At 42.8% G+C, this 11,780-nt stretch overlaps 1 protein-coding gene across 4 annotated transcripts; it reads right to left on the bottom strand.

Annotated features, from left to right (window-relative positions):
- Positions 1-506: 506 nt before the first annotated feature.
- LOC102971970 (L-lactate dehydrogenase A chain) lies at positions 507-11,474 on the bottom strand. 4 transcript variants are annotated; one of them, XM_042958262.1, is made up of 9 exons: positions 9,779-9,895; positions 9,483-9,631; positions 9,119-9,268; positions 6,163-6,280; positions 5,057-5,230; positions 4,443-4,616; positions 3,023-3,140; positions 1,371-1,494; positions 507-820 (listed from the first exon to the last, which is right to left on the bottom strand). In XM_042958262.1, exons 2-9 carry the CDS (start codon positions 9,543-9,545, stop codon positions 656-658), a joined length of 1,086 nt encoding a protein of 361 aa, XP_042814196.1. In that variant the 5' UTR covers positions 9,546-9,631; positions 9,779-9,895; the 3' UTR covers positions 507-655. The 4 variants fall into 4 exon arrangements, with proteins under 4 accessions (XP_042814196.1, XP_007098499.1, XP_042814198.1 ...); XM_007098437.3 differs by lacking the exons at positions 9,483-9,631; positions 9,779-9,895 and adding an exon at positions 11,368-11,474; XM_042958264.1 differs by lacking the exon at positions 9,483-9,631 and having other exon boundaries at positions 9,779-9,889.
- Positions 11,475-11,780: the final 306 nt, after the last annotated feature.

Here is an 11,780-nt window from a genome sequence, read left to right as displayed (position 1 = left end):
TGGGTCCCAATAATGTAATGAGTAAGTCGCAGCTTTATTTATCTTAATATAGTAAGAGAGAAGTCACTGTTCAAAGTTTATTTGGTATTTTAGTTGGTTGGTATGACACTTAGATAGTTGGTTGCATTGTTTATACGTAGATCTTTCTTTTTACATTATATGGCAATGTACACTATGTTTTGACTTATACAGGACACAAAATAAGATCCTTTAGAACAGTTATGCACAATACATGCAATACTGAATTTATACATTGGATCCCAGGAGGTGATTGGCTGGAGAAAAAAAAAAAAAGGTTGGTCTAGGCATGTTGGGTGAAGGAACCAGAAGTAATACAACACGCAGTAAATACACGTCTGGTTTGAATAGCAACTGCAGCACATGCCACATTGGCAGTGGTGTCTCTGAGGTGGTGCAACTATTTTCAGTTAACCAACTTAGGACGACGCAAGATGGGTACCGTCCAGCATCAGGATGTAGCCGCAAGGTTTTGTGAACCATTCCTATTTGTAACTTAGGAAACTGATGTTTTTCCTAGGCCATTTTTAATATTATTACTTGAATAAGAGATCAGATAATAAGGACAATATACACAACCTCCAACTAAAAATCCTGTTGTAGTCTAGACAGTGAAGTGGTACACCATTAGAAAACGTTAAAACTGCAGCTCTTTTTGGATCCCCCAGAGCGTATCTGCACTCTTCTTCAAACGGGCCTCTTCCTCAGGAGTCAGGGTCACCTTCACAACGTCTGAGATTCCATTCTGTCCCAAGATGCAAGGAACACTGAGGAAGACATCATCTTTTATTCCATAGAGACCCTGAAGACAAAATGAAAGACATTTTATGTTTTGTCTATGCATTTTGGGGTCTCCCAAGACTTCCATGCTCTACAAATATGTCTGCTTATTTAATACAACTTGGTAAGTAGAAATTTCTTTCCACATTTTCAGTTAGGATGTGATGAACAGTGCAAATCATCAAAATACTGGCAAGATTCCTGTTGTAAAAGAAACTCTAAACTATTGCTGTTATCCGTAGTACGGTCACATTTTTATGGATAACATCTTGGTAACTCTAACTTCAGTGTGACTTCTTTTTTTCTTCAAAGAAAAAATTTTTCGTTTCTGGTCATGCACCTACCCCAATTTATTATTAGTCAGTTACCAAGTATCTATGTGGTGAACAGAGTACTAGTAGACATTATTCCTAAAGTGCAACCACGTCTCTCCAAAAAAGGAAAGTTGTTAGTGCATTAATTTATTTCACTCAAATCAAGGACTGATGACTAATCTGCTTTCATAGAAGACTCTTTTTTAAAAACCAGAAAATAATGGCATTTAAATACAATGTATCACTACACAGATCTACCTTAATCATGGTGGAAATTGGATGCACCCGCCTAAGATTCTTCATTATGCTTTCTGCCAAATCTGCCACAGACAGTCCAATGGCCCAGGAAGTGTAGCCTTTCAGTTTGATCACCTCATAGGCACTGTAGGGTACAGAAGGACAGGGAAGGTAGGAAAAAGTAGGGTAAGAGAAACAAAGAACAACAACGCTTTCACTGAACACAGGCTTTACAGCAAACAATGGCACAAAGTTGCATTATATGCCTGAGTAATGATTGCCACGTATACCAGGATATTATGAACAGGGATGTTCACAACAGTGTTGTTAGTAATAGCAAAAGCCTGGCAACAAGCCCAGGATTCTCCAACAGGGGAATGGATAAATTGTGGTACATACAGTGAAATATTCAACACAGTGGAATGTTACATAATGGTCAAAAATAACTGTATCTACATGCAACAAAATAAATGATTCTTACAATGTAATACTGAATTTTGGAACATAAATCCAAGATTATGTATGGTATGCTTGACTCAAGATTATGTCAAGTAAGGGATGGGTGGAAGGGTGAGTGGGAGAAGGAGCTCAGAACTCACTCATTTCCAAGTACCAACATACTAATAATTCTAATTCCAACGAACACTATACTTAGTTGACAGCTACTGTCAACATTTCTTAGGTTTTATTTAATTAAACGAATACAAAGAGGGCCCTGCCTAAACCAATCATGATTCATTATTCAATTCTATATACCTGAGATCCACACATGACCACATGGTTTATAATAAGTAAATAATGCCACCAAGCATGAAAGCTTCCCTGTTTCAACAATTTCTAAGAGTTAATATTTACATTTTAGTACCACTACAAATCTAGACGTTCCTTGAAACTTTATAATCATTTGAATAAACAAATGTCTCTATTCATAAAGCCCATAACAGGAAATTGGATTTAAAAGTTCTTATTCCTGGGGTGGGGTGCCTGGGTGTCTCAGTTGGTTAAATGGCTGACTCTTAATTTCGTCTCAGGACTTAATCTCATGGTTTGTGGGTCTGAGTCCCGCATCGGGCTCTGTGCTCACCATGCTGAGCCTGCTTTGGATCTCTGTCTCCCTCTCTCTGCCCGTCCCCCACTTGTGCTTGCTCACTCTCTCTCAAAAATAAATAAATGTTAAAAAAAATTCTTATTCCTGGGGCACCTGGCTGGCTCAGTCAGTGGAGCGTGTGACTCTAGATTTTGGGGTCGTGAGTTCAAGCCCCACATGGGGTGTAGAGACTACTTCACTAAAACTTTTAAAATAATAAAAAATTCTTGGGGCGCCTGAGTGGCTCAGTTGGTTAAGCATCCAACTTCGGCTCAGGTCATGATCTCACGGTTTCTGGGTTTGAGCCTCATGTCAGGTTCTGTGCTGACAGCTCAGAGCCTGGAGCCTGCTTCAGATTCTGTATCTCCCTCTCTCGCTGCCCCTCCCCCACTCACACTCAGTTTCTCTCTCTCAATAATAAACATTAAAAAAAAAAAAGTCACATGCTCTACCCGACTAAACCAGTCAGACATCCCTAGAAAAAAGTTTTCTAACAAGAAGTACTCAAATGCCATTAAACTTCCAACTTTAAAATAAAAATAATAAATTTTAATCTTCTACATTGCCAAACTATGGAATCTATTACCTGTCAACCACCTGTTTGTGAACCTCTTTCCACTTTTCCTTATCTGCATCAGTGCCTAAGTCAGGGTGCAGATTCTTCAGGGAGACACCAGCAACATTTACTCCACTCCATACAGGCACTACAAGAAATAGCACAGAATACATTTATTTCCATACATCATCCAGCAGACTATAATAGCACTCCAGCCAGCCTTGCTTCAAGTTAACTCACTCCTTGCTTGCTGACTTAAGACCCTTGATCTTTAACAGAACTAATTTACTTTCTTTAAGATTTGCAGACCACTGGCCTTGGAGAATAAAAGACCAGAACTTTCCCAGGCCACAGAGGCCAGCAAGTCTGTTTGAGGTCACCTCACCTTTCTGATTAGCCCAGCAATCTTTCAACAAAATGTTTTTCTTTTTTAAGGTCACACAAATGACTTTACTGACCTCCTTTTGTACATCTGTAGACCTTGCCCTCTTTTGTAGAAAGAACAGAGTACTCTTGCACAACCCCTGGGTCCCATGGAACCAGACCTTCTTGCACAACCCCCACCCCCAGGCACCAAGGAACTAAGACCTTGCACAAACTCCAAGCACCGAGGTAACTCTGTAACTGGCATCATCAAATCTGCATGTAATCAAGGAATGTCACAGACCACTGCATTCCCTTAACTGATTAGACACCTTCAAAAATCTCTGGGCCTGGCAGAAACTTTGGAGTTGACTTTTGGACAAGAATCTGCCTTCTCCCCACGTGGCCCGCCTCCTGAATAAAGCTCATATTCTTTTTCCAGTCAAAACTCTGCTCTTGAGTGCTGGCCTTTTGAGCAACAGGCCGCCAAACTTGGGTTTCGGTAACAAGACTAGTTATTTTGACCCATTTTTCTAATCCTCATTTCTTATCTGAGGAGGATTACCTGCTTTTGGTAGATGGTAAAGACTACCAATGCCCTTACTCTTAGATTTTCATTGATTAGATTATGTGAAACTAAGAATTTTCACCATATTCTGACCTTTTTTCCTAACCTATTGGGATGTTTAATCCTATTTGAAATATAAAGATAGTATGAGATCATAAGGGGAATTTTCTTAGTATAACTAACTGTGAATTCAACTGTGATAGAATTTTTCCATGCACTCCATTTGGATTGGTTAACCTTTTCACAGCCTCACAGTTCAAGTCTCATATAGACAGTTGTGATAGTAAATGACTGAGGTCATCCTAAGAATTATCATCTTAAGTAAAAGAAATTTCATTCCCCATCCCCCATGCCATAAGAGGTCACATAAAATAGCTAAAATCTGAATAATAGATTTTTAGAAATCATTCTACTCTAATGAATGGATATCTAATTTCAGCTCTGATTTAATAATAAAACTTCTATCAATATCTTACACAATCTTTTTGAAAACAAAAATAGAAAATAAGTTATGCTTACCACTGGAGTCTCCATGCTCTCCAAGGACCCACCCATGACAGCTTAATGCGTGAACTCCCAGCCTTTCCCCCATTAGGTAACGGAACCGGGCTGAATCCAGATTGCAACCACTTCCAATAACACGGTTTTTGGGAAAGCCACTTATCTTCCAAGCCACATAGGTCAAGATATCCACTATGAAGAAAACATTTAGGCAAAAATACTAGGTAAATCATTAGATGATGTTTGGCTACTCAAGATACATGGCTCTGTAGGAATCTTGATATTGATCATAACCAATGAGTATTTTTGTCAATATTTTTAAACCTGTATGTATAATATAGCAAATTCATTAAGTATTCAAGAAGTGTAGTATAATGAAAATAAATTGTGCATCTAGAACACCTTATTCATACCCTTTTCCCTTATCTAAGATCTTCTCGGGAAAATAATTTTTAAGTTCTAACTACATTGAGGGGCACTGTACCCCTTTAATATGTTAAATTTAACTATTTTACCAAATCCATTCACAAGAGGAAAATGAAAAATACTAGAAATAAATATGTATATACAGAATATGACATACGCCATTGGTGTTACTCAAGCTCATCTATTTGTGCAATTAAAGGTCTCACCTGGATTGGAAACAACAAGCAACTTGCAGTTTGGGCTGTATTTTACAACATTAGGAATGATGAACTTAAAGATGTTCACATTACGCTGGACCAAATTAAGACGGCTCTCTCCCTCTTGCTGACGTGCCCCAGCTGTGATAATAACCAGCTTGGAGTTTGCAGTCACATTATAGTCTAGACAAAGGGGAAACAAAAACCAGATTAAGGCCTTAATCTCTTCCATACATTTTTTTTTTTCATGGGCAATTTTATTAGTGTTTTGTTACCTCTCTTACTTCCTTTCACGCATAGGCAAACACAGATAAATGACACTAATGCCACCCCTCCCCCCAACCCATGACTCCTTTAGCTTTTGGTTTTTTCACTGTGGCCACCTAACATGGAGGAAGAGTACATCAACGCCTTCCTTGTATTCTGGTTTAGACTGTGACTTTATATAACCACAGTTGAGAGGAGCTGGAAAGAACCAAATGAGACATTATCCCCCAATTTTTTGCCACCTGAGCTCAATGCTCAGACTCTTCCATACCCCTATTTCTACTTAATTACTTTACTATGATCATATCAGCACAGAGATAGGCGCCTTTTTTTTTTTTTTTTAAAGCAAAGGCAACTTTACACTTATCAAGATCTTGCTTCTAGATACCCTATGGCACAGGATGGTTAACCCAGCCCATAGATAAGTGGTCAGTTATTTTCAGGTGTCAAAAGAAACACTATTTGTACACATGCCAGGTTTCCTGACTAGGGCTCGTAAGTGTGAAAAGTCTGAACTGGCTCATTTACCTTATTCTCAACCTTGTCTTAGTGTCTGAAAGGAAGTAGGGGAAGTAAGTATATTAAATTTAAATATTTGAAGCAATGTGGTTAAATATGGACCTGAGAAGCATTACTAATTACATTCTAATTCAGATGCTTTCCACATTATAGACTATTGGGTTTCCATTACTAGAAATTGAAACTTTGGTATAAACAGGTTGCCAATGCAAAATGGCTCAAGGGCTCTTTGCTCCTATACGAAAAATAAATCTTTGAAAAAGGATTTCAAGCCTGATAAAAAAAATCAAATCTAGCATAGATCACAATATAAACTTGTTGAAATCAACCTTTGCCAGAGACAATTTTTGGTGTTCTAAGGAATAGGCTGCCATGCTGGAGATCCATCATCTCTCCCTTCAATTTGTCTTCCATGACATCAACAAGAGCAAGTTCATCTGCCAAGTCCTAAAAGATACAAAATTTTTAGTCAAATAGAAAAGAGCTGCTTCCAAATTTTAGAAAGGGATGCAAAATTTCTATGTTTCTAGCATAGGAGAGCTCTGCCACTTTATTAGTATCAGGGCATACCTCAAAGTAGAGGCAGGCCCCCATTTAAAAACGGACTCACGGGGATGACTGCGTGGCTCAGTCAGTCCAGCATCCAACTCTTGATTGTGGCTCAGGGCATGATCTCACAGTTCCCGAGATTCTCTCTGCTCCCCCCACCCCATCCACTAGCATGTGTGTATGCTCTCTTTCTCTCTCAAGATAAATACATAAACTTTAAAAAGTGACTCACGGATGACCCATGCATAGGAAAAAGTACCGATCCTCTCTCTTCACGAGAGCAACTTCTTTTTTTTTTTTAATTTATTTTCTTTACATTTATTTATTTTTTGAGAGACGGAGCACAAGTTGGGAAGGGGCAGAGAGAAGGAGACACAGAATCCGAAGCAGGCTCCAGGCTCCGAGCTGTCAGCACAGAGCCTGACACGGGGCTCGAACTCACAAACTGTGAGATGACCTGAGCTGAAGTCGGATGCTTAACTGACTGAGCCACCCAGGCGCCCCTTCACTAGAGCAACTTCTGCAAGCACTCCACCATTCGACTGTGTGGTAGCAGAACACTAGATTGGCAATGGCTGGAATAACATCCAATTACATAAGACTGCTCTGTTTAGTCTCTCAATTTTACACATTAATTTTAGGCCATTAATCATTACATAAGTGATGTTGACCAGTATTAAGACTTGGAAATTAAAAAGTGATATTCTGGATCATTCCTTTATGTTTTCCATATATTAACCAACACTAAGTGTTCCAAGAAGACAGATTTGTGCATTTGCAAAATAATATTGGTGAAAAATATCCTTTCAGTTGAATCTGTAAATGTTTATAGGTGCATCTCAGACCAGGAGCACCAGCAACAGATTTAATACACATGGGGTGTGAACTGTTATAACCAAGTAAGTTATACTAGCTGAGCAACAGATCTACCCCCCCATGTCATCTGTAATATAATAACCTTATACACACCTGAGTTAGAGGGCATAGGTGTGGAAAAAACAAATGGCATCAATTCCTGATCCAGTGGAAAGCTGTAAAAATTGGTCCAGGTATCCCCTGATTGTCAGAAGTTTGCATTATGCCACTTCACTTTTATAAAAGACCTAACTTTAGTACCTGTTTTCCCTAACTGAAATAAATCCAAAGAGGATTTCTGCCTTTAGGAAATAAGGCAATTGGGGCGCCTGGATGGCTCAGTCGGTTAAACGTCCGACTTCGGCTCAGGTCACGATCTCGCGGTCTCTGAGTTCGAGCCCCGCGTCGGGCTCTGGGCTGATGGCTCAGAGCCTGGAGCTTGCTTCCGATTCTGTGTCTCCCTCTCTCTCTGCCCCTCCCCCGTTCATGCTCTGTCTCTCTCTGTCTCAAAAAAAAAAAAAAAAAGTTTAAAAAAAAATTTAGGAAATAAGGCAAAAAAAAACACAAAAAACAAAAAACAGCATTCAGTGTTTGTTTCGCAGTGAGCCCTTACAGAGGCAGCACACGTCCTAGTTCCACCTGATGAATGAACCTTGGTTCCACCTGATGAACCAAGTTCCTCAGGAACTTTACTCAGCATCTCAGCATCAAGCTGCCATAGCTTTGAACTTTGTGAGCATCTGTACCTTATCTCTATTTTGTGCATGCATTAGCACGATGTGTCGTAAGGTATCAGAAAATCCTAAGGTTATTTTTTGGGTCTGGGAATGTTAAAAAATTTTCCACATTAATTAATGGTAATTGCTTCTTTGCTTTACACCAGGCTTCAGAAAGGTTTCATAGGAATGCTCTCCTTTCGGATAGTGGGGGAAACCTTTATACTATGTGGCCCCTCCTAAGAACACATAAAAAGCAACCTATGTTGTTACACAACCTCTGCATAGCTCATTTCTGCCTTCAGTTCCTTATTTCAATCCTTTCCTGTTCAAAACCCAGAATTCATCATTACACTCCCTTATTAGTAACTCCAAATCTAAACTTAAAATATTTTAATATTGTAAGCTGCCTCAATTTCTTTTTTTATATAAACCAGGCTCAACTACTATAAAACATATTCTTTATTCATTCTCAAATTATCTTTTGCTATCTAACTTTTAACTCCATAACTGGTACCAAAATTATTATTCAAGGTGAGGGGCACTGGGGATTTTTGTGGGAGAAAGACTTAAGATTCCCCACATTGTGTTAACTAAAAAAATTTTTTTTTATTTTGAGAGACAGAGTGAGCGCACAAGCAGGTGAGGGGCAGAGAGAAAGAGAAACAGAATCCCAAGCAGGCTCCATGCCATCAATGCAGAGCCTGCCTGACGTGGGGCTCAAACTCACCAACCACATGATCATAACCTGAGCAGAGATCAAGAGTGGAACTCCCAACCAACTGGGCCACCCAGGCACACTCAGTGATTTTAATTTTACCAAATGTGTGTATCATTTTCAACTCAAAAATTACTTTAAAATAAAGGCATGTTTAACTTAAAGATATAGACTATGTTTTCATTTGTAGGCAATTCATGCATGTTAATACAGCACAGTGAATTTAAGGAACTGTGTCACCAGCTTTATAACTTTTAATGTTTTTAGTACAGATACTCTTTCGGTATAGCATCACATTACTAAAGTTTGTTCCACATAAAGTTCTTCAAATGAATGCATGAACCTAAATATTTGTATATACAATGTAATAATGCAATTCTTGGAGGTGTGGGGAGATCGTTGGGGTCAAGGTATCCTTGGCTTTCAGAGTGATGGGCTTTCACTTACCTTCATTAAGATACTGATGGCACAAGCCATGCCAACAGCACCAACCCCAACAACTGTAATCTTATTCTGGGGGGTATGGTCTTCCTTAAGAAGATTCTGAATCAGTTGATCCTTGAGAGTTGCCATGTTGGATTTAGAAGCAAAAGGAATCTATAGGGGGGAAACACACACTGTCACTGCATCCTCTTTAAATTAACGCTTATTAACCAAAAGCTGTTCTAAAAGAGCTTATTTTACTTCCTTTTGGGATACTTGCCATTAAAAAGAGGGAAGGAACAAACCTAAAGATGGCCAAAGGGATACTGAAAGGCCTAAAGCCAGGGTCTGGTCTGGCTAGGATCTATCTTGGTATAAAGGATCTCACCTTGGCGTGGAAAAATAATATTGACGTTTGGGTGTAAGTATAACTTCCTGAGGACTCACTCATCTTGATTTATTAACCCCAAGCGGGGCTGCCTTTCCTCACACAAAATCGCTGTGACTGCCTGCCCAAATGTACTCCAATCACCAGTCCTGCAAACCCTCAAAAAAAGTAGAGAGAAATGTGCGGAAGGTTCCCGTAAATGCCTCTTGGAACCACCTGGACGCCGTAGGATGTTAAAAACAACAACAACAACAACAACAACAACAACAACAACAACAACAACAACAACAAAAAACCTCTGCTCATGCGCACTCATTCCTTCCTCCAGCCCCAGAAGATGGGGCGGATATCAGACCAACAGCTCTGTTGGCGGGGAACCCTCGGGTTTTCCGCCCCTCCCCCACCCAGCCCGGCGCGACACTTGCGCGCATGCTCATTTCGAGCGCTGGGCGGGGACAAGAGTAGAGCCTACAGACCGCGGCTTTCGAGAGCTGGGTGCTGGCGCAGAGGCGCCAGTCTGGAAAGCCCCGCCCAAGAGCGGAAATAATTGGGAACTGTCCTGCTCTTAGGGTACAAGGGAGAGAGCCACGAGGCAGAGAGCCCCGAGGTGGACTTTAGACTTAACTAGTGCCCCTACTGGCAGCCTCCCTGGCCGCGGGCAGAGCCAGACTTTAAATCGGAATACTAGACCCAAGGAGCTGTTAACCAACAGGGAGGGAGGCGCCTCGTGTGGTTTCTGCCGTGATCCATGTTGCAAAGGCGTGAGGCCCGATATGAGGAAATTTTGTCAGTACAGGAAGTGCAAAAATAGCTGCAGAGGCCTGGAGCCCTAAAGTTAATAGATACTTGGTGGAATCCTCCATTCCCAGTGTCGGGGAGGGGGCCTTCGCCCTGCTAATCCAACCCTGCACTGCATTCACTGGAAAGATTATCACAGGTTGCACCCTGAAGCACCACGTCTGGTCTTGACACCACCCCAAAGGGCAAAAATATCCGAGAGGACTTCCAGGCAGGCAGCCCAGAGTCACCAAGGTGGAATCAGATCTCTCCGCGTAAATCACTGCTATTTCTAGACCTGGCCTCACCAAAACCTAAACCCTGGGATCCAGCGCTCCCTTCAACGTGGGGGCACGGGTGAGGGACGAGCACTGCAGAAAGTGGGTCTACTCCCCCAACTCTGCCACCCACTCTGTGACCTCAGAGATGCCCTAACCCTCTCCCAGCTTTAGGTTCCCCCATTTCTCAAGAGGAGGGGACGGTACCAGATAGCCTGCTCTCAAAAGACCATCGGCAGGAGGGCTGAGACTCTTCCTGCTTCATCTTTGCATGCACCGTGCCTTGCGTAGCACCCGATACATCAGCAGCTGCTTAATAAATGTAATTTGCGCAAAGAGCGCCCTATAATCCGCAGGCAGTAGCCGCCCCATGGAATCCACCTCTTGAAGAGTCCCAGGGTTAAAAAGCGACCCAAGCAGCGCTCCGCGGTTGTCGACCCCCTCCCTCTATCCCTCACCCGCGACTGCTGAGGGTTTTTAGGCTGGGTGGGCTCTGGAAACCCGACCTCCAGTTCTGCGTTGTTTGCCTATTTTAAGCCCGGAGGTATGCCCCACCCTTTAGATCTGTCATTTCCTTGTCTTTCTGCATCCACCTGGGCTTTCAGCCACAGGATAGCTGCGGCCACCTCGGTTCCCCAGCCGGACCAGAGGCCATGGTGCCCACTTAGAGCAAAAGCAGAGTGCGGTGACCTCCGAGTCCTCGTGAGGATCCTGCCTTCCCCCGACTCCCCGGGAGCAGAGACCCCTTCGGGGACAGCGCCGAGCTAGCGAGCCGGAGGCAGCTCGCTCTCCTGACCCTCCCGCGCAGTGCGCTCGGGGCCCGACCGTACCGGGAGTGCACGTCGAGCAGGCGGGCGTCGGCGGCGCGCGGTGTTGGGTCCGGACTTGGCGGCAGCGGCTCCCGTACTCGGAGCTGGGCGCGGGAGGGGCCTTAAATGGAACCGGGAGGCTGACGTCAGGGGGGTAGCCGGGCGGACGTGCGGGAACCCACGTGTGGGTCGGGCTAGGGGCGGGCTCGAAGCCAGGCGGGGCTGTGGGGAGGCTCAGGCGGCGCGCGCAGCGGGACCGAAGATCTGGGGACAGACCCACGTGTGCCTGGGGACCTAAGGGGCTGCCGGAACCGCTCAGCCTCCGGCCACAAAAGCCCCGGCCCTCTAGAGCCACCAGCCAGTCCAGTCTACCCTCCGGAAAGGCTTAATCTGAATCTTCACCGTTGTTTCCCAATTGACCGGAAAGAACAGCT

This window comes from Panthera tigris, chromosome D1 (assembly GCF_018350195.1).
Source record: "Panthera tigris isolate Pti1 chromosome D1, P.tigris_Pti1_mat1.1, whole genome shotgun sequence".
Classification (NCBI taxonomy): domain Eukaryota; kingdom Metazoa; phylum Chordata; class Mammalia; order Carnivora; family Felidae; genus Panthera; species Panthera tigris.
This window is presented reverse-complemented; position numbering and strand designations above follow the sequence as displayed.

What these genes read in the sequence shown, in the direction of transcription:
- LOC102971970 (XM_042958262.1), bottom strand. Translation starts at nt 9,545, where the DNA reads ATGAGTGAGTCCTCAGGAAGTTATACTTACACCCAAACGTCAATATTA. An exon ending in CCATCAGTATCTTAATGAAG is followed by an intron (nt 6,281 to 9,118) that starts GTAAGTGAAAGC and finishes TGTATCTTTTAG; the next exon opens with GACTTGGCAGATGAACTTGC. An exon ending in GCTTGTTGTTTCCAATCCAG is followed by an intron (nt 4,617 to 5,056) that starts GTGAGACCTTTA and finishes TTTTCTTCATAG; the next exon opens with TGGATATCTTGACCTATGTG.